A 19,162-nucleotide genomic window follows, 5' to 3' on the forward strand; every position below is an offset into this window, starting at 1 on the left:
GGGATGACAACAGACCTGTTTCATAGGGTTGTGCAGATAATGCATGTAAAGTGCTCATCATAGGACATGGCTCGTGTAAATGGTGGTGGCGATGGCAGCGGCTGTTGTGGTGGTTATCATTATTATTATTAAACTTTCAGACATCATCCCACAATTCTGCTGATGACAAGAGTCGGCGTAATTCCAGTGAGGAGAGAAGTAGGCCAAACTCAGGTGATGAAAAGCGCAAGCTTAGCCTGTCTGAAGGGAAGGTGAAGAAGAACATGGGAGAAGGAAAGAAGAGGGTGTCTTCAGGCTCTTCAGAGAGAGGCTCCAAGTCCCCTCTGAAAAGAGCCCAAGAGCAGAGTCCCCGGAAGCGGGGTCGGCCCCCAAAGGATGAGAAGGTTTGTTTTACCTCTGCAGCTTCTGGGATTAGTGACTTCCTTTTGTATGCAGCAGAGTTGAGCTTTACAATATGCTTCAGTTCACTAAGTGAACATAGAGTCCTGTGTTAAATGCTGTCCTAAAGAATCCTGCAGACCAAGGAAGGGATTCAACTATATGCTCAAGTCAGGAGAATGGTCCACCTGAGCAGTGTGCAAGGATTGGCACTGAAAAGGGCGAAGCAAGAAAGAAGGGAAGGCATTCCAGAGGTGGAGGGCACAGCTCCTGTGGGGCTTGACGTCAGTGTGGATAGTCTCAGTGCAGGCAGAGGACAGGAAGGAGAGCAGAGAGAGAAGTAGGTGTCACTGGATTGTGGAGAGCATGAAGGTCTACTTAAGTGTGTTGTGTTGTCATGAAGTCAGTAGGAAGCCATGAAGTTGTTTGAGCTGGGTGTGGAGGTGGCAGTGTGCTCTAAGCCGTAGTAATCCGGGAGGGCAAAGAAGAAAGGCTCAAAGCCAGTTAGAAGGCGGAACCCAGGTGTGTTCATAAAGCGCTCTCCTAGGGTGGAAGCAAATATTGAAAAAAACTGTGAGAGGCACTTCAGAGAAAGAATTTATAAGATTTGGCAGCTGGTTATATAGGGGATGAATAGGAAAAGACAAAAAGGGATGATTTCAAAATTGTCCCTGGAGAAATGGCGATGCTTTTCTTAAGAGCAGAGAAGTCGGAGGAGCTAGCTTATGGGTCAAGAGGTCCAGTTCTGTTCTGAGTGTGATGCATTTGGGGTGATGCCTAAACCACCAGGGAGAGTTGGAGTAGCAGGACAGAAATGTAGATGTGGGAAGCAAATGTGTAGGAAGAATGTTGGGTCCATAAGACTAGATAGGGTTTGTGTTTGGGAAAGTGAGGGAATTGAGAAGAGAGAGGGGCCAGGAGTAGGCTTTGCAGTGAGAGTGCCTGTAGTTCAGAAGAAGTCAGAAAAGACAGCAAAATGAAGTAAAGCAGAAATAACATAGCTCTCTCCTTCTTGTAAAGATTTTTGTCACGTCTTAGATGCCAAGGGAGGAGAATTTGAGATGAAGCAGGTAGTCTGTCTAACACGGGAAATTGTGAGAGCAGGATCAAGGGGGTGGAAGCCAGATGGCTGGCAGAAACAGTTGGGTGATGAGGCTGTGATGAAACGTTAGACATCAGATCGAGACTTGCAAATTCAGACACCAGCAAGACCAGACAGGTAATGGAAGTGAGTGGAGCCAGCTGATGCAAGAAGAAATGCTCAAGCAGGAGATTCCATGGCCCTGCCCTTCCTCCATGCTGAGAGCATTAGGGGTGGCAGTGGCTGGTGGTCTGGGGAGGTCATGCTCTGTTCATAGAGTTACAGCCAGCTTTTGCCAGATAGTCTGATTTTTCTTAAGAGAAGCTGGAAATACACATTCTTATGTGAAATGTTCCAATTTTAAAAACACTTATTTCAGAGGAACATCTCTGGGCTGGATTCAGCCTGCGGGCTGCCACTGTGTGATCTCTGTATTAGAGAAGGTCCTTCATGCAGTCAAATGACCTAAGACTGAGAGTAACTGTAGTGGTGGGGACAGCCTTGGGTAACCATGAGCATAGGGAACTGCCAGCCACAAACACAGAAGGTTCAGAAAACTGCCGGCTGCAGTGTGTGAAAAACTTCTCAGGGGGTATGATCTAATTTGATCCAGTTGAATTTATTTCCAGGGATCCAGAGGAACCTGGGCCATCAAGTTTTACACTGTTCTCCAAATTCACACTGTCTAGTGTCTTAAGCCGTGTATCTCGCCAACTCCTCTGCTGGCCCTGCAGAGAAATTACTTTTTGGATAAAGGAAAGTATAAAAGAGAGATTAGGAGGAAGGCCTTGAGTTTGAATCATGACTCTGTGGCTTGTTTTACCTGTGTGACCTTGTTTGCCTCAGTTTCCTCGTGTGATCATTGGGAATAATAAAGGCGCCTGCCCCTTAGGTTTGTTGTGAGAATTAAATGAATAACATGAGCAAAGCCCCTAGGACAGTGCCTGCAACGCATTACGCATGTGATAAATGTGTCTTTGATATTTTTTGGCAGTAACCTGTTGTGCAGTGAGGGCACTGGTTTAGTGCAACCCTGAGTCTGGTGCCAGGCTTACTGTGAGGAACAACTCACAAGTTCCCAGTAAAAAGCAATTTACCCTTTGGTCTGAATTATTAATTGGGGGGGTTGTAGCATTTCTACTACTGTTCTCAGAGCCAGGTCTCTGTCTATGAGCTCTACCTGCTGTTGATCTTTAGGTGTGTTTTTTTTTCTACAAGGCCTCCATGGTTGCCTGGCCTCTAAAGCAGGATTTGTCAGGAGAGGAAAGAGCTGGGCTAGTGGTGCTGGGGAGACATGGCGATTTCAGTTCTGACCGTTGATCTTAATTAAGCACCATCAGGGATGTAGGGAATCTGCTTAGGTTTGGAATTTCGGTGCATTTTATGATCTGATATATCCTGTGGTCTAAAAAGAGTATGTGTGTGGCTATAGTAATTGTCATTTGGCTGGTGAGCTCCTCTCTGAAATAGCAGTACTCTAGGCTTATAACTGGGCAAAGCCCCAGATAATTGCCGTCCTGGGCCATAATCGCCCGTCCTGTGAGGATTAACAGAAAAGGCTAACCTTGATGGTGGAGGTGTCAATTACATGCAGGCAGACAGAGGCTGGGGTTGTGTCTAGACTTTCGTTCTAGTCCTGAGCTGAGAACTACAACTCTGGGCACAAAGCACCCTGACAGAATAGAACTGTGGCCCTCCAAAAATCCCAGACTAGTGTAGAGAGCACCAATTTGGGAGTCAAGGCCTTTGGTTAGTGCTATATGGAGAGCTGTGTTCTCTGCCTTACTCTCATCTGTCATTTTGGTCTTAGGCAAGTCATTAAAAATGTGCTGCCCCTAATCACAGGTGACCATTTACGTTTAAATTAAATATATTTTAAAATTCAGTTTCTCAGTCACACTAGCCGCATTTCAGGCACTCCATGGTGGACTAGTGACTATAGTATTAGTGCAGATATAGAGCGTGTCTATCATGGCAGAAAATTCTTTTTGGCAGTACTACATTAGGCCTCTTTTACCCAAACCTCTTTATTCAACAAGTGTCTAGAGAGAAAGCGAGTGAAAGATAGACAAGGCCCCTGTCGTGTTCATTTCTTCAATAAATGTTGAACACTGACTGTGCCAGGAATGATTCCCAGCATGGGATATAAAATAAACAAAATTGCCCGGCCAGCATGGCTCAGAGGTTGAGCATTGACCTATGATCCAGGAGATCGAATTTCGGCTCCCGGTCAGTCAGGGCAGCAGGCTTGATCCCAGCAGGGGGTGTGCAAGAGGCAGCCGATCAGTGACTCTCCTCATTGATGTTTCTACCTTTCTCCCCCTTCCTCTCTCTGAAATCAATATCGATATATTTTTAAAAAATAAATATAAAAAAATAAAATTGGCAAAGTTCTTTCATATTGCTTACTTAAAATAACATAGACCCTGAAGCCAAATTCCCTGGGTTTAAATTTCATCTACTACACTCATTATTAGTTCTTTGACCTTAGGCAAGGCTACTTAAGCTCTCTGTTTTTTCCTCTGCAAAATGGAGATGATGGTAGTTGTATTTCATGAGGTTGTAATGATTATGTGAGAATATACATATAAAATAGCACACTAATGTTAGATACATGCTAAGCCCTGTAAAAGCATTTGCTGTCATCACAGCATCACATTTCCAGTGGAGGAAGATAGGTCAGGGAAAAGCACTCTGGTAAAGTGACATTTCAGTGGAGAGCTAAAGTGAGCATATGAACCAAGTTGGAAGAGTGTTCCCAGCAGTGCAAAAGCACTGAGGCATTTGCATGTTTGGTGTTTTTGGGGAATGGTGGTGGAGGGCCAAGGGGGTGCTTGTGGGCTGGAGAGTGGTCAGGAGAGAAAGTAACAGGACATTAGGTTGGAGATTAGCATGGAGTGGGGGTTGCAGCACATGTAGGGCCCCATAGGTCATAGTAACAAAGACACTAGTTTGACCATGTGAGACAGGACACCAGTTTTAGGCAGAGAAGTGGTATGCTTCACTCTGGCTGCTGTGTATAGATTAGACTCTAGGGGTCCAGAGCAGAAGCAGAGAGATTCCTTTTGCTATAGTCAAAGTGATAGGCAGTGATAGCCTGATCCTTGGGTGTTAGTAGTGAGTGTGCTCAGAAGAAGAGGTTGCAGATTCCCATTTGTAAAACCATAGTCATTGCCTATGGATTAGAGGAGAGTGGAGGGTAGAATCAAGAAGGACTCCAAGGATCTTGGCCTGGTAGTATGGAATTGCTGTTATCTGAGATTGGGACAACTGTAGAAGGAGCCATTTGGGCAGGGAAATCAAGAGTTCAGATGGGGCATGTTGAGGTTCCCATTGGCTATCCAAGTAGAAATGTCTGGAGGGCCACTGTGGCTGGAAGATAGCAGATGGAGAAAGGGAGAAGTAAAGTCAGTGGTGGAAGGACAAGAACACACCAGTGGTAAAGCTGGAACAAACAGTGCCTCTTTGCCCAGGATGGGTGTGGGCCATGCCTTTGATAAAGAGGAGCAGCTTCATTCCACTGAGTCCTCTCCTTGCATCAATCTGGGGAGAGAGCGGGGCTCTAGGCTCCAGACCACCCTGAGTTCTAATTCTGCTTTGTCACTTAGTATCTTAGTAGCTGAAAAATATTGGGCAGATTTCCTGAGCACCATATGGCCCTCTTAGTTTTTCTTGAGATCTGGTAGATTGCTTCTGAAGCCAGTACTATTTTCTTCATGCCTTATTTGCCATAAGGAATTTTGTCTGTGACCTGCTGACAACACTGCAGACCATAGTTGGGCTTTTCTCCATCTCACACACAGGAACATATTTTGTTATTTCAGGAACAGAGACAAAAGGTCCACTCTGTCAATAAGAACTTGCCTTGTTTCTCCCAATGGACGGTCACCAGAACCATGGCTGGGGACATGGGCTTGAACTGATGCTGAGACCATAGAGCTGGCTAGGGTGTTTTGTTGTTGTTGTTTTTAATCCTCACCCAGGGATACTGCTTCTGTTGATTTTTTTAGAGAGAGTGGAAGGGAGGGAGGGGGGAGAGAGAGAAACATCGATGTGAGAGCCCCACACACACCCCAACCAGGGCAGGGATCAAACCTGAAACCCAGGTACTGCAACCCAGGTACATGCCCCTTACTGGGAACCGAACTCATGACCCAGAGGTGTGCAGGCCAACTCTCTAACCACTGAGAAACACCAGCCAGGGCAGGCTAGGGGTTTAGTTTGGGGTGGGATGTGACTAAAGTGAAGAGTTGCTCCCCAGTTTGGAGCAGGAAGACATCTGCTATTGAGGTCCCCACAGAGTCTTGACAATATGCTTTTCCCTCTGTAGGATCTCACCATTCCTGAGTCTAGTACCATTAAGGGGATGATGGCTGGACCCATGGCTGCATTTAAATGGCAGCCGACTGTGAGTGAGGTAAGGAGCTCTCCCGCGGACCAGGACAAGGCTGGCCTTGGAGCTGGTTTCCTGGGCTGACTGCCATGTGCTTTTCCTTTTCCTCTTTTTTGTGTGTATGAGACTTTTTTTTTTTTTTTTTAATTACCAAACAGTAGAGAGGAGTATGAGGTAAAGAGTACAAGTATCCACCCTCGGGTGCTCACTGTTAAGTTTGATGTAATTCATTTCAGCCCCTTTTGCACACCCACTTAGCCATCATTTATTATATACCACATATATATTGTGAAAAGCCCTTGAAAGGCCTGCAGTCACTGCCACTTTATTTCTATTAATATTGACCCTCAGTGAGACAAAAACACTCAAGGGTCTGGTACCAGACACAAGTAGGCCAAAACCCTAAAATTGGAAAAGAGCCCTCAAAATTGATTTGGCTTTGTCAGCTGTTATCCAATGCAACTAGTGAATTCTAGACTTTAAAAATACTAGTATGCCTTTTAAATATTTTCCCACACTGTTATTGGAATAATCTGTATACTAACCTGGCAGAAATATCTGCTTGAAGCCAGTTTTCCTTTAGCTGGAACAGAGGTCATTTACAAAACACTTAGACCAACAATGGGAAAAGAGTTCCCAGGCAGTTATAAAATTAAGACCAGCTCCCATGGGTGTTTCAGCCAGAGGAGAGCAGTTACCAGGCAGAAGGAAGTGACCTTTGGTGGAAGATGATTTGTTTTATTTAATAATTTTCTGGTTTCAGCCTGTTAAAGATGCAGACCCTCATTTCCATCACTTCCTGCTCAGCCAAACCGAGAAGGTGAGTTCTTGAAGTTCTCGATCCTTGGTCAGGGGCTGGCCTAAGGGAGAGTATTGCTCCATTGGAACCTCACCTTTCTAATCTGAAAAGTTAAGCTCTGCCTGTACCACTGCCCAGAGCAGTTAAAAGTCACATGGGGACCCACTCATGAACTGGGTGTTGTTAAGATTAAAAATATGCGCCCCCCCCCCCCCAACAAAAAAAAAAGCTTTTAAAACTTGTCAGCTGTGTGCTTGAGACACTTGTGGTTGCCTTCAGAGTCTAGGGCAGAAACCAAACCTCATGATCCGTCAGCCACCTGTGAGGTAGCCAGTGCTACTGGGTAGACAGTCTCCAAAGCCCTCCAGGTGTAGAGGGAAAGTTTCCTGAAGTGACTGCAGGGCCACGGGTTAGGCCGAGCATTGATAGGATCTGCTGATAAGATGTGGCTTTGAAGCTGGACAGAGCTGGGTTCCAAGCCCAGTCATATTGACCAGCTGTGTAATTCTGGACACATGACTAAATGCCTTTGATAATGTCTTCATTAGCAAAAGGACCTTACAGAGTTGCGTGGAGAATTGAATGAGATAATGTGTGTTAACTTTCTGTGTCATCTGGAACGTTCAATAAAATTGAACACCAAATAAGATTTTGAGGTTAACATCCCACGTTAGGCCTAATTTTTAGGTAAATTATAATGAATAATGGTTGAGAGTTCAGTTTATTAAGTGGTGTTTTTTCCTCCCTCTTTATTAGCCAGCTGTCTGTTACCAGGCAATCACAAAGAAGTTGAAAATATGTGAAGAGGTACGTAGGTTCCACACCTTCTTGTTTCGATTTTCCACTGGGGCCTTGTGTGGGCATACTGACCTGAGGATTTGTGCTTCCTTTGCCTAGGAGACTGGGTCTACGTCCATCCAGGCAGCAGACAGCACAGCTGTAAATGGCAGCATCACACCCACAGACAAAAAGTATGACCTTTGATGAAAAGTCTTCCTTTGGCTTTGGTTCTGCTGGGGCAAGGGGGGAGGGATGACTCCAAGGGGGCTGTTTAAGGATTATGCCCCAGTCATTGCTGGAGCTGAATGTAAAGAAAGGAGGAAAGTTGTAATTCTTACTGATAATGATTTTCCTAGGAGTAAATTGATTTTCAGGAGACAGAAGTTGTCCTTAAACATATGTCAGGGTTGGCTCTTTAGGACACTGGTGAATCTGCAAGCAGGAAACACTCATTCTGTGGTTCTCAGACTTTCCTGTGCCTCAGAATCACCTGGAAGGCTGCTAGTAAAGCACTGATTGTTGGGTCCACCCCTGGGGTTTTCTCAGTAGGTCTGGGGTAGAGCCCAAAAAATTGTATTTTAGACAAGTTCCCAAGTATGTTGCTGCTGCTGCTAGTCAGGAGACCACACTTTTTTTTTTTTTTTTTTTAAATATTACAGATGTCCCTTTTTCTCCCCAATGACCCGTCCCTTCCCCCTCTCCAGTCCTTCTCCCCACCTTTGTCCGTGTCCTTGGGTTGTGCATATATGCATATAAATTCTTTGGTTACTCTCTCCCTCTCCACCCACCTGCCCTCCTCCATCCCTCTGACATTCGTCAGTCTCATCTGTGCTTCCATGTCATTGAATCTATTCTGTTCATCAGTTTATTAAGTTCTTTAGATTCTACGTATAAGCGAGATCATGTGATGTTTGTCTTTCGCTGCCTGGCTTATTTCACTTAGCATAATATTCTCCAGGTCCATCCACACTGTCCCAAAGGGTACGAGATACTTCTTTACAGCTGCGTAATATTCCATAGTGTAAATGTCCCACAGCTTTTTTATCCACTCATCTACTGATGGGCACTTGGGCTGTTTCCAGATCTTGGCTATTGTAAACTGTGCTGCTATGAACATCGGGATACATATATTTTTTCTGATTAATGTTTCAGGATTCTTAGGATACATTCCTAGGAGTGTAATCACTGGGTCAAACGGCAGCTCCATTTCTAATTTTTTGAGGATCCTCCATACTGTTTTCCATAGTGGTTGCACCAGTCTGCATTCCCACCAGCAGTGTACTAGGGTTCCCCTTTCTCCAGCACATGTCGTTTGTTGATTTGTTGATGGAGCCATTCTGGCAGGTGTGAAGTGATACCTCATTGTGGTTTTAATTTGCATCTCTCTGATGATTAGCGACGTTGAGCATTTTCTCACGTGTCACTTGGCCATCCATATGTCCTCTTTGGAGAAGTGTCTATTCAAGTCCTTTGCCCATTTCTTAATTGGGTTGTTTGTCTTCCTCTTGCTGAGTACTATGAGTTCTTTGTACACTTTGGAAATTAGCCCCTGGTCAGATACATCCTTGGCAAATATCAGGAGACCACACTTTGAAAACCCCTAGCTTAGTAGAACTCTGACAAAAACCCTGAATTTGTGGGGAACAAGAGATGAAGATATTTAGAATAATGCTCATCTCCTTGCCCTCCCTGGCTCTCCCTGCAATCACCTTCTATTCCTTCTCGTGCACCTGCCTGCTGCTCTCTGTCCTGCTCAGGCAGGTGGGAGAGCCTTGACTGTGGTCCCCAAACCTTAGCTTGCACCCACACTCCCCTTTGCCCTTTTTTTGGCCAGTTGTATTTTCAGAGTCATGATGATGAAAAAGGTTTTTTGCTGAGAAGGAGCATTCTCCTGAGCAAGATAACCTGAGCAAGAATTTCCTGTCTCTCTTTCCAAAAGGTTCTTTCTCAGACTAAAAACAGTACATCTTTTACTTCATTCCTAATTTTTTGTGCTATTGAAATCACTGATTCTACCAGTTATTTGGGGTGGCTTGTCTTTGTAGACTGGAGGAGATAGAGGCATGTTATGTGTTAATAAAAATGAGATGGGCCCTAGCCCATTTGGCTTAGTGGTTAGGGCATCGGCCTGCAGACTAAAGGTTCCTGGGTTCCTACCAAGGGCACGTACCTCAGTTGTAGGCTCAATCCCCAGCTCCTGTCCAGGCACATACCGGAGGTAACCAATCAGTGTCTCACATTGATGTGTGTCTCACATCAATGTTTCTCTCCCTGCCCCCCTCCCTCCCTCCTCCCCCTCTCGCTTGCTCTCTTTTACACTCTCTCTAAAAAAGCAATGGAAAAAATAACCCTCCGGTGAGGATAAAAAAATATAAAAAGTAAAGGGAGATGAGTGTCACCCATTTGTTTGATAAGAATTATGTTGGTTTTAATTTAAAAAAAAACAAACTATGACAGGTTGAATACAGTTTCAGTGCTTTCACCCAAGGCCTATATTGCCCTAATAGTCAAATACTTTTTTAACCTGAGTGTGAAACCCACTACAAAGCTAACCAGCTGTATTGTTCTTAATCCACTTAGTCTACATTCTCCATCTTGTCTCAAGAGCATCATGAAGGACTGTCAGTTGCCATGTAAAAATCCAGAAGCTTCATCCCCAGATCTGCTGGGTGTCCTAGAACACCAAGAAATGGAAAGAGAATTAGTCCTCATGATTTAGAATCATAGGGAAAACTTGCACGACCCAGATTGCTGTGAATGACAAAAGATATGTTTTTAAGCTTTGGCTTGAAACTTAGTGTGGACAAAGGCGCCATTTGGTGAGGAAGGTGGTAGGTTCCTTTTTTTCTTTTTTTTAATTTAAATTTTTTATTGTTGACACTACTTACCCCCTTTACTCACCTCCACTCAGCTCCTCCCCTCACCCCTCACCTCACTATTGTCTGTGTCCATGGACTATGCATGTATGCCCTTTAGCTAATCCCTTCACCTTCCTTTATTCAGTCCCCACCGCCACCCTCCCTCCCCTCTGACATATATCAGTCTGTTCCAAGTATCCATGCCTCTGGACCTATTTTGTTCCTTTGTTTATTTTGTTCATTAGATTCCATGTTAGTGAGATCATATGGTATTTGCTTTTCTCCAACTGGCTTATTTCACTTAGCATAATCTCCAGGTCCATCCATGCTGTCGCAAAGGATAAAAGTTCCTCCTTTTTTATAGCTATGAAGTACATATTCCATCATGAAAATGTACCACAGGTTTTTTTATCCACTCATCTACTGATGGGCACTTGGACTGTTTCCGGATCTTGGCTATTGTAAATAACCCTGCTATGAACATAGGGGTTCATATATTCTTTCTGATTGGTGTTTTGGGTTATATTGGTGCTTAGGAAAGGAAATATTTCCGGAAGTGGGATTGCTGGGTCAGAAGGCAGTTCCATTTTTAATTTTTTGAGGAAACCCCATACTGTTTTCCACAGTGGTTGCACCAGTCTGCATTCCCACCAATAGTGCACTAGGATTTCCTTTTCTCCACACCTAACTAACACTTGTTTGTTACTTTATTGATGGTAGCCATTCTGACAGGTGTGAGGTGATACCTCATTGTAGTTTTAATTTGCATCTCCCTGATGATGAGTGACCTTGAGAATTTTTTCATGTGTCTGTTGGCCATCTGTGTGTCCTCTTAGGAGAAGTGTCTATTCAGGTCCTTTGCGCAGTAGATCCCATTATTTGATTCAAATAATTTAGAGCAGGCTGGGACAGAGAGAATGTGAGAAGTGCATATTCCAGCAAGGATTAGGGGAATTTCTGAGTACAAGAGCCAATTTGCAGAAGTGGCTGCAGATGTGACTCCCCGAAGACCAAAAATACTGAAATGATAACAGGTCAAAGTGGAGAAGCTGCAGAGAGTGTCTTGAGCTGAAAACTATAATATAACATTAACATAATAAGAAATGAAAGAGACATAGTGTAGCAAAGTCACATGCCAGGAGAGATAATAATGAAGTACAGGAACCAAGGAGAGACGTTTGGGCAACTGTAAAAGCAGTAGTAGCTAATAGTCCCCAAGTTCTCAGGGTTGCAGAAAGGAGCAGGCCGTAGGAAGTGAAGGTAAGCAGAGATAAAAAGGATCAAAACAGGCCTGCAGTTAGGAGGGCCTGCACTTAGAGGGTGTAGTGGAGAGCAGAGAAGGGGATGGGCCAGCAAACAGTGGTAATGGGGAAAGGTGCAGGAGAAGGCAGACATAGGAAGAACTCATGCACTGGGAAAGGTTGGCTCTAAAGCTCAGGCAAAGCTTCAAAGAGCTAACAGGAAGAATGCAAAAGTAGTGTAGGTTTGGAGCCTGGAGAGGGAGGAGAAGACTGGGACCCTGATTTCTGCAATTGAGGAAAGTGGCTGGCTCTAACACATCACTTCAGTTACTTGTCATGGATCCTGATGTGCTTTCAAAAGGCATCTGAAGACCTAGAACTCAAAACTCTTGTAAAGCCAGAGACAAATGTCGCTTTCTCACTGTCATGGAACTGTAAGCACAGAGCTTCTGTCAAAGCAGCAAGGAAACGATTTGGAACACTTGCCCTAAACCATATGTGTCATACTTCTTTCTGTGGCAGCCAAGGGTTTAGAAGTACCCATTTAAATTTAGGGACACTTTTAAACAATGGCATAATAAGAAAAGGCACAACCTGCATGTGCCACATCTGGCTCTGCACTCGTGGTATCAGGACACTGCTGAGCAGGGTTTCTGATGGTCTGAGGTCTCACCCCAGGTTTATGAGGAAGCACAGTCTGTGCTACGTTCAGGACACCTTCTTGCCCTGTCCCTTCCACTCCTCCCCAAACTAATCAGTCTCTCTCTTTTTCAGGATAGGATTTTTGGGCCTCGGCCTGATGGGAAGTGGCATCGTCTCCAACTTGTTAAAAATGGGTCACACAGTGACTGTCTGGAACCGGACTGCGGAGAAAGTAAGCATTAATGAGGGGTGCTTCTCAGGTAGGGTGGGATTGAGCCTTGACCTGTGGAATTGGGATAACTAAAGATGGGAATATCTTCCTGATGTCTTCACTCAGGGTTCTGCACATGGTAGAGTAGTAGAAGCCATGCTCTTATTCAGAAAGGTAGAGATGTAGATAAATAAGCTTCGAGTACAAAAACTAAATATTTAAAAATACCCAGGGTGCCCTGGCTATTGGTTGAGCATCATACCATGCACCAGTTTCCAGTCAGGGCACATACACAGGTTGTAGGTTTGATTCCCTGTTGCAGTGGATGCAGGAAGCAACCAGTTGATGTGTCTCTCTCACATTGATGTTTCTTTCTCTCCCCCGCCCCCTTCTTCTCTCTGAAAAGGCAATGGAAAAAATACCCTCGGGTGAGGATTAACAAAAATACCCATTTTTTTAAAAATGACCCAGAGATATAAAACAAAGTAAAAATTCACACTAGCTGGTGTGGCTTAGTGGTTGGAGCATCGGCCCAAGCACTGAAGGGTTACAGGTTCAATTCCCGGTCAGGGGCACACGCCTAGGTTGCAGGTTAAATCCCTGGCCCCGGTTGGGGTGCGTGTGCGAGGCAACCAGTCAGTGTCTTTCTCGCACATTGATGTTTCTCTCTCTTTTTCTCTCTCCCTCCTTCCCTCCCCCCCTTCACACTCTCTAAAAAGCAATGGAAAAATATCCTTGGGTGAGGATCAACAAAAAAATAAAAACAAAGTGAGCCCTAGCCGGTTTGGCTCAGCGGTTAGAGCGTCAGCCTGCAGACTGAAGGGTCCTGGGTTCAGTTCCAGCCAAGGGCATGTACCTCAGTTGCAGGCTCTATCCCCAGCCCCAGTGGGGGGCATGTGGTAGGCAACCAGTCGATGTGTATCTCTCTCACATCAATGTTTCTCTCCCTCTGTTCCACTCTCTAAATCAATAAAAACATTTTTTTAAAAAAGAACCGTGAAAATTCCTCCCTCCCTGCTGTTACCTGAGCCAGCTCATGTTACGTTTTTGCATCCTTTTTTCCATGCCCGTGGAAATACCATTGTGTCTGTTTTGAATTCATTGATCAGGAATGCATATAGATCTGCATCCTCCTCGGTGGCTCTGCTGCATTCAGTCGTTTGGATCGTGTTAATAAAGCTGTGCGGTTCAGCATCCTGCAGTGATAATGTTCTGTATCTGCACTATCTGGTGTGGTACCCACCAGTCACATATGGCTCTTGAACACTTGAATCAAGGCTAGTATGACTGAAGAATTGAGTGTTTAATTTTATTTCACTTAAATTTAAATAGTCCCCTTTGGCTAGTGGCTGCCATATTGGACAGAACAGATTTAGAAGTTCTTAACCTAAGGTGGCAGCCCACAGCTTCAAGGGGTCTGTGCGCGCCTGCCTTGGAATTCCACAGCTGTTAATGTGCACCTTTTGTAATGGGGAGAGGCCCTGGTTTCCATCAAGTTGTCATCCAAGAAAAAGTGAAAAAGAGCTATGGTCTGAGTACCAGAAAATTAGACACTGTACTTGCCAGGAACAAAAGAAGTGAGAGAGGACCAGCTACTTGAGGAACAAGGTGTGGCTGAGTATGTATTTGTGAAATGACTGGGTGCACGTCTCCTTATGTGCAGAGGTGAGAGCTGAAATGAAGTGTGATTGCTGAAGGAGTTGGCAGGGCTGATGGATTTGAATTAACAAAAATGTTCTAGGCAAAGTAAAAATTCACTTTGCTAAAATAAAATCCTTTTCAGGAATAACAAAGAATTGGTTGAAGAGTTAAAGGGGGCTTGGGGAAGAGGACACTGAAGGCCGTGCTAAGGGGTTGCTTTAGGTGCTGGGCACTGTGGGGACCTAAGTCAGGAGGAGTGAGATCTCGGAGGCCTCCTCAGCAGGATAGTTCGTGATTCAAGGCTAGGGTAACCAGGATATCTAGAGGTGCACAGTGGCAGAATGTCAGGAGAAGCAGAGGGTGTGCTTATAAGTATATTCCCTTTTGATAGAAGTGCCTTTGGTTTTCCTGTTTTCTTGATTAGAATGCTGAAATAATATAAACAAGGTCACTCTTTCCAGATTAATTTACGGGAAGGCAGTGGAGCAAAGCAAGGTAGAACTTGGGTTTGGAATGGGGCAGACCTAAATCCAAGTCTCACTCTGCTGCTTGCCCTCTTCAGTGAGTTAGTTTACCTACCTAGGCCTGTAAAATGATGACAGCAAAAGCCCCTCCTTTATGGGGGTGTGAAGGTTAAGTGAGATGATGTTAAGTACTCAGCACAGTGCCTGGCACAAATTATGTAGTAAATGTCATCTTTAAAAAGCCATTTAATCCTTAGGACAATTCCTATGGAATTTTTATAAAAGAATCTTAGTAAAAATGATTCTGTGGTTCTTCTGGGAAAAGATGAAAACATTTTTAAATTTTCAGAAAGGGAGAGTAATGAGGCCTTCTCCCAAGCAGAGGTGAAAACATAATAATATAAATCCACATACTAAGAGGCCAAAATGCGTGTGTGCTATATATAGTAGACACGGACCCGTCAGGTAGCCCAGAAAGCCTGGCAATTCCTCAGAGGTGGCTCTGTGAGTCAGTGATATAGAAGGAGGATTGGGCAGTAAGTTATGTTCAGAATGACTGGTTAGAAATTTGAGGAAATACTAATCTCACTTTCTACAGCATAATAAAATATATTCCAGATAGGTTATTAACTTTTTTTTTCCAAATGAAAAACCAGAAGAAAATGAAATTAAATAGCTCTGGCAAATGTGGCTCCATGGGTTGGATCATCATCCCTAACACCAAAAGGTGGCAGGTTCAGGTCCCGGTCAGAGCACATGCCTGGTTGTGGGCTCAATCCCTAGTAAGGTGTGTGCAGGAGGCAGCCAATCAATATTTCTTGTCCATGTTTCTCTCTCTCTCTCCCTTCCTCTCTCTCTAAAACCAGTAAAAACATATTTTAAAAAAAGAAAACTAAGTATTGGCATAGGTCTTTCTAAGCCTAGATGCAATCTAACTCACTAAAGAAGAAGATAAAAAAATTTTCTTTTTCTCAATTACAGTTTACATTCAATATTTTTGTATTAGTTTCAGGTATACAGCATAGTGGTTAGACAATCATATATTTTACGAAGTGTTTCCCCCAATATTTCTAGTACCCACGTGGCACCATACAAAAGATGAACGGGTTTTTTTGTTTGTATTGTTTTTTTGTTAATCCTCACTCAAGGATATTTTTTCCATTGATTTTTTTTCTTTTTTCTTTTTAGAGAGAGTGGAAGGGAGAGGGAGGGACTGAGAGAGAAACATCGATGTGAGAGAGACGCATCAAGTGGTTGCCTCCTGCACGTACCCTGACCAAGCCTGCAACTGAGGTATGTGCCCTTGACCAGGAGTCAAACCCGAGACCCCTCAGTCCTAGGGCCGATGCTCTAACCACTAAGCAAAACTGGCTAGGGCAAGATGAACAGTTCTTAATAATACTCCACACAACAAAAAATAAACAAAATTGAAAGGTACGCTCTAGCAGTTTGGCTCAATGGTTGGACCCTCAGTGCAAGTTCCCAGGTTCAATTCCATCTAAGGGCATGTACCGTGGTTGCAGGTTCAGTCCCCAGTCAGGGCGCATGCAAGAGGTATTCAGTCAATGTGTCTTTCTCACATCAATGTTTCTCTCTCTCCCTCTTCCTCTCTCTCCCTCTGTGTCTCTCTCTCCCCCCATTCCACTCTCTGAAAAGCAATGGAAAAAATATCCTTGGGTGAGGATTTAAAAAATAAAAAAAGGTACACCAACTAAAAGTGCTAATAGTAAATATGATAGAAAAGGGTAGCATGTTGATTTCATGAAACACATAGTGTGATAACTCTTAAGATAAAAAGTAGCTCTCAAAAGAGGAAACAAAAAAGTATTTAAAAGGTTTAGTAATACGGAGTAATCAAAATATATCACACAGAAAGTTGCTATGTTTAGCTAGTTAAATCAAGTAGGATAAAATTTTAGTGTATTTATGGATGATTGTTTTTAAATGATGTACTTGTACTTGGTGCTGGTCATTTGAGACCTTCCTGGTAATCATTATATATTGACTCAGCCCCGTTGGAAAACCATTTATCTGCATTTATTAAGATCATGAAAACCATTTGGAGTCTGTTTTATTCTTAGAGACCTAAGTTGAAAACATAGAGGGGAAGTATTATACATAAAGATATTTGTTTGAGTAATTTATAATTAAAAGCAGTCCAGATATCTGTAGGGGAGCCATTAGGTAAATCCAGATATGTCTCTTGTTGGAATATTTTGCAGCCATCCATCATAAGTGATAATTATGAGACACTACAATATGGATAAATGTAAGTCTTACAAAATATTAAAAGTTAGATACAAAATACAAAATGGTAGGTTCAGATTATTCTAATTTTTTTAATGCCTTTGGGAAAAGGTAATACATTAAAATATTAATGATGTGTATTGTCATGAGATGTTCTGGGTGATTTTAATGCTCAGAAAAGAAAATTAGTGTTTTTAGACCCCCAGAAACATCGCAGTAAGGGATGGCAGCCTCCCAGCCTCAGCCCTGCTTCCCTAGCACAGTGCCTATAACTCAGGGCACTACATGGTTTTGCCACAGCCAAGATAGCCACACATGGCTGCAAAAAAGGTGCTGTTCACATCCTGTCTTCAAACAGGAATTCTTCAGCAGACACTTGTTCTACTTCACAGTAAGCACAAAACATCAGTCTAGGCACCAGATATGCAAAAACACAAGACAGTCCTTAAGAAGCCCCATCCTCTTCCCTGAAGAAGTCAGACTGCCAGCTCTGGTATCCTGGGCTCCCAGCCTCAGCCTTGGTCTCCTGCCTTAGGAGGCCAGACAGGAGGACTGGGCACCGTGTCTCTGGCCTCGCTGTCGTGTTTGTTGTGCACTGCCTGCAGCTCACGGTAGGATCTGTGACTTTTGCAGTGTGATTTGTTCATCCAGGAGGGGGCCCGCCTAGGAAGAACCCCCGCTGAAGTTGTTTCAACTTGTGACATCACCTTTGCCTGTGTGTCGGATCCAAAGGCGGCCAAGGATGTAAGGATCCCCTCCCTCCCCTCAGCGTCTCAGATTGTGGCCAGGAAAGCTGGCTGGCCTCCTCCCCTTCTCCCCTGCACACGGAGTGAGTGTCTGCATGTGGGGGGTTGAATTTCCCATCTGGGGGCCATCTCCCCTTGTGAAGGGTGTTTGCATAAATTGAATACAGACTTCCTTTCATTCAGAACAAAGAATGAAAATGATTAGGATCCCTGAGGTCTGTGATGTATTCTTATTGAGCTGGAAGCTTTGGGGCTGTGTGTGCTTTTGGTCCATGTGCCAAGTTCCTATGTTTAGCTATGGCTGTATTTGTATGTTTGAAAAGTTCAAGTGCAGTAGTCTTCTTGTTAAACTGGTGACTAGTCTAATCCAAATCAAAGGAGCCCCAAAACTTAAGCACTGAGGGTCCATCTTTTAAATGGGAAGTTTTTATTAGAAAGAAACATACTATTTTTAAAGATAAATGGTAATATACTAGAAATACTTTTCTTTCCTTTGCTTATTTACTTGCTCTTCTCTTTTCAGCCTTAATATTTATTAGTTCCTAATCAGGAAATGAACCAGAAAAGCAAATGGATTTTTACTTTAGGTCTAAAGGGGCTCCTGGGTGTCTAGCTGGGGGCCTGGGCTATTGCTTCTCCCTTGTGTCCCCACAGCTGGTGCTGGGCCCCAGTGGTGTGCTGCAAGGAATCCGCCCCGGGAAGTGCTACGTGGACATGTCAACAGTGGATGCTGACACAGTCACCGAGCTGGCCCAGGTAGCAGCCTTGTTCAGGCTGGCCCTCCAGCATCCTTTTGGTTGGATCCCAAGACCCAGGCTGACCATGCCGAAGTGTGGGCAGCTTGGTTACTTTAGAGCCAAAGCCGGAGAGGAGAGGCAAGGCCAGCAGCCCTGGGACTAGCCTGTCTTCATTCTCTACATTCAAAGTCACAGCTAGTCTGAGTGGCCATGAGAGGAGAGGTGGTGCCCAGCCGGGTTGGGCATCAGATCCTATAGCTGCCAGCCTCACAGTGAGAAGCAATCCAGGCTGCCAGCACAGCCTGTTTGGTTTAAGCATCTATCTACAGTTGACACTAGCAGAGTATTCCTCCTTCCTGAGCTGCTGAATCCAAGTGAAGGGGTGGTAACTTCTGGCCCATGAGTATATTTTGCTTTTGTTTTTAAATATGTCTTTATTGATTTCAGAGAGAGAAAGGAAGAGGGGGAGAGAGAGAGAGAAACATCAATGATGAGAGTCATTGATTGGCTGCCTCCTGCATGCCCCCACTGGGGACTGAGCCTGCAACCCAGGCATGTGCCCTGACCGGGAATCGAACCGTGATCTCCTGGGTCATAGGTTGATATTCCACCACTGAGCCATGCCGGCTGAGCCTATGTATGTTCTGAGAGTGGCTGAAGTCAGGGAAGGGCGGTGTCCATAGGAGGTGTGGTCAGCCAAGCATTTAGCACAGTCATGTTTGGTTATAATCTTTGGTTTTTATAAGAAATTCAGAGTAAATGGGAGCTTATGAGGAGAGCCCAGCCTCTCTCTGTTTACTACATGTGAGTCAGGCATCTGTTGGAGGATAGTGGCTGACCCTCCCACAGCATTAGTCCAGCACCTTTGTACACATGTCAGCTTTGGGGCCTCTTTGTGGAGGGCCAAGTACTCCCACCCGAGGTTCCTCTTTGCTCCCTGCCCA

The 19,162-nt window shown here is 44.3% G+C and overlaps 1 protein-coding gene across 5 annotated transcripts in view; it reads left to right on the forward strand.

Moving 5' to 3' along the window:
- GLYR1 (glyoxylate reductase 1 homolog) overlaps positions 1-19,162 on the forward strand; it is a 37,359-nt gene that overhangs the window by 10,933 nt on the left and 7,264 nt on the right. The window contains exons 5-12 of one of the 5 annotated variants that reach the window (XM_016214485.2): positions 141-383; positions 5,790-5,876; positions 6,616-6,672; positions 7,408-7,458; positions 7,549-7,622; positions 12,305-12,404; positions 17,369-17,479; positions 18,136-18,237. In XM_016214485.2, coding sequence (XP_016069971.1) covers positions 141-383; positions 5,790-5,876; positions 6,616-6,672; positions 7,408-7,458; positions 7,549-7,622; positions 12,305-12,404; positions 17,369-17,479; positions 18,136-18,237 — 825 coding nt within the window. The remainder of the gene's footprint in view (positions 1-140; positions 384-5,789; positions 5,877-6,615; positions 6,673-7,407; positions 7,459-7,548; positions 7,623-12,304; positions 12,405-17,368; positions 17,480-18,135; positions 18,238-19,162) is intronic. The other 4 variants (XM_016214486.2, XM_016214487.2, XM_016214488.2 and 1 more) reach the window with 4 other exon arrangements.

The sequence above is a fragment of the Miniopterus natalensis genome, chromosome 3 (genome assembly GCF_054644295.1).
Source record: "Miniopterus natalensis isolate mMinNat1 chromosome 3, mMinNat1.hap1, whole genome shotgun sequence".
NCBI classification, from domain to species: Eukaryota; Metazoa; Chordata; class Mammalia; order Chiroptera; family Miniopteridae; genus Miniopterus; species Miniopterus natalensis.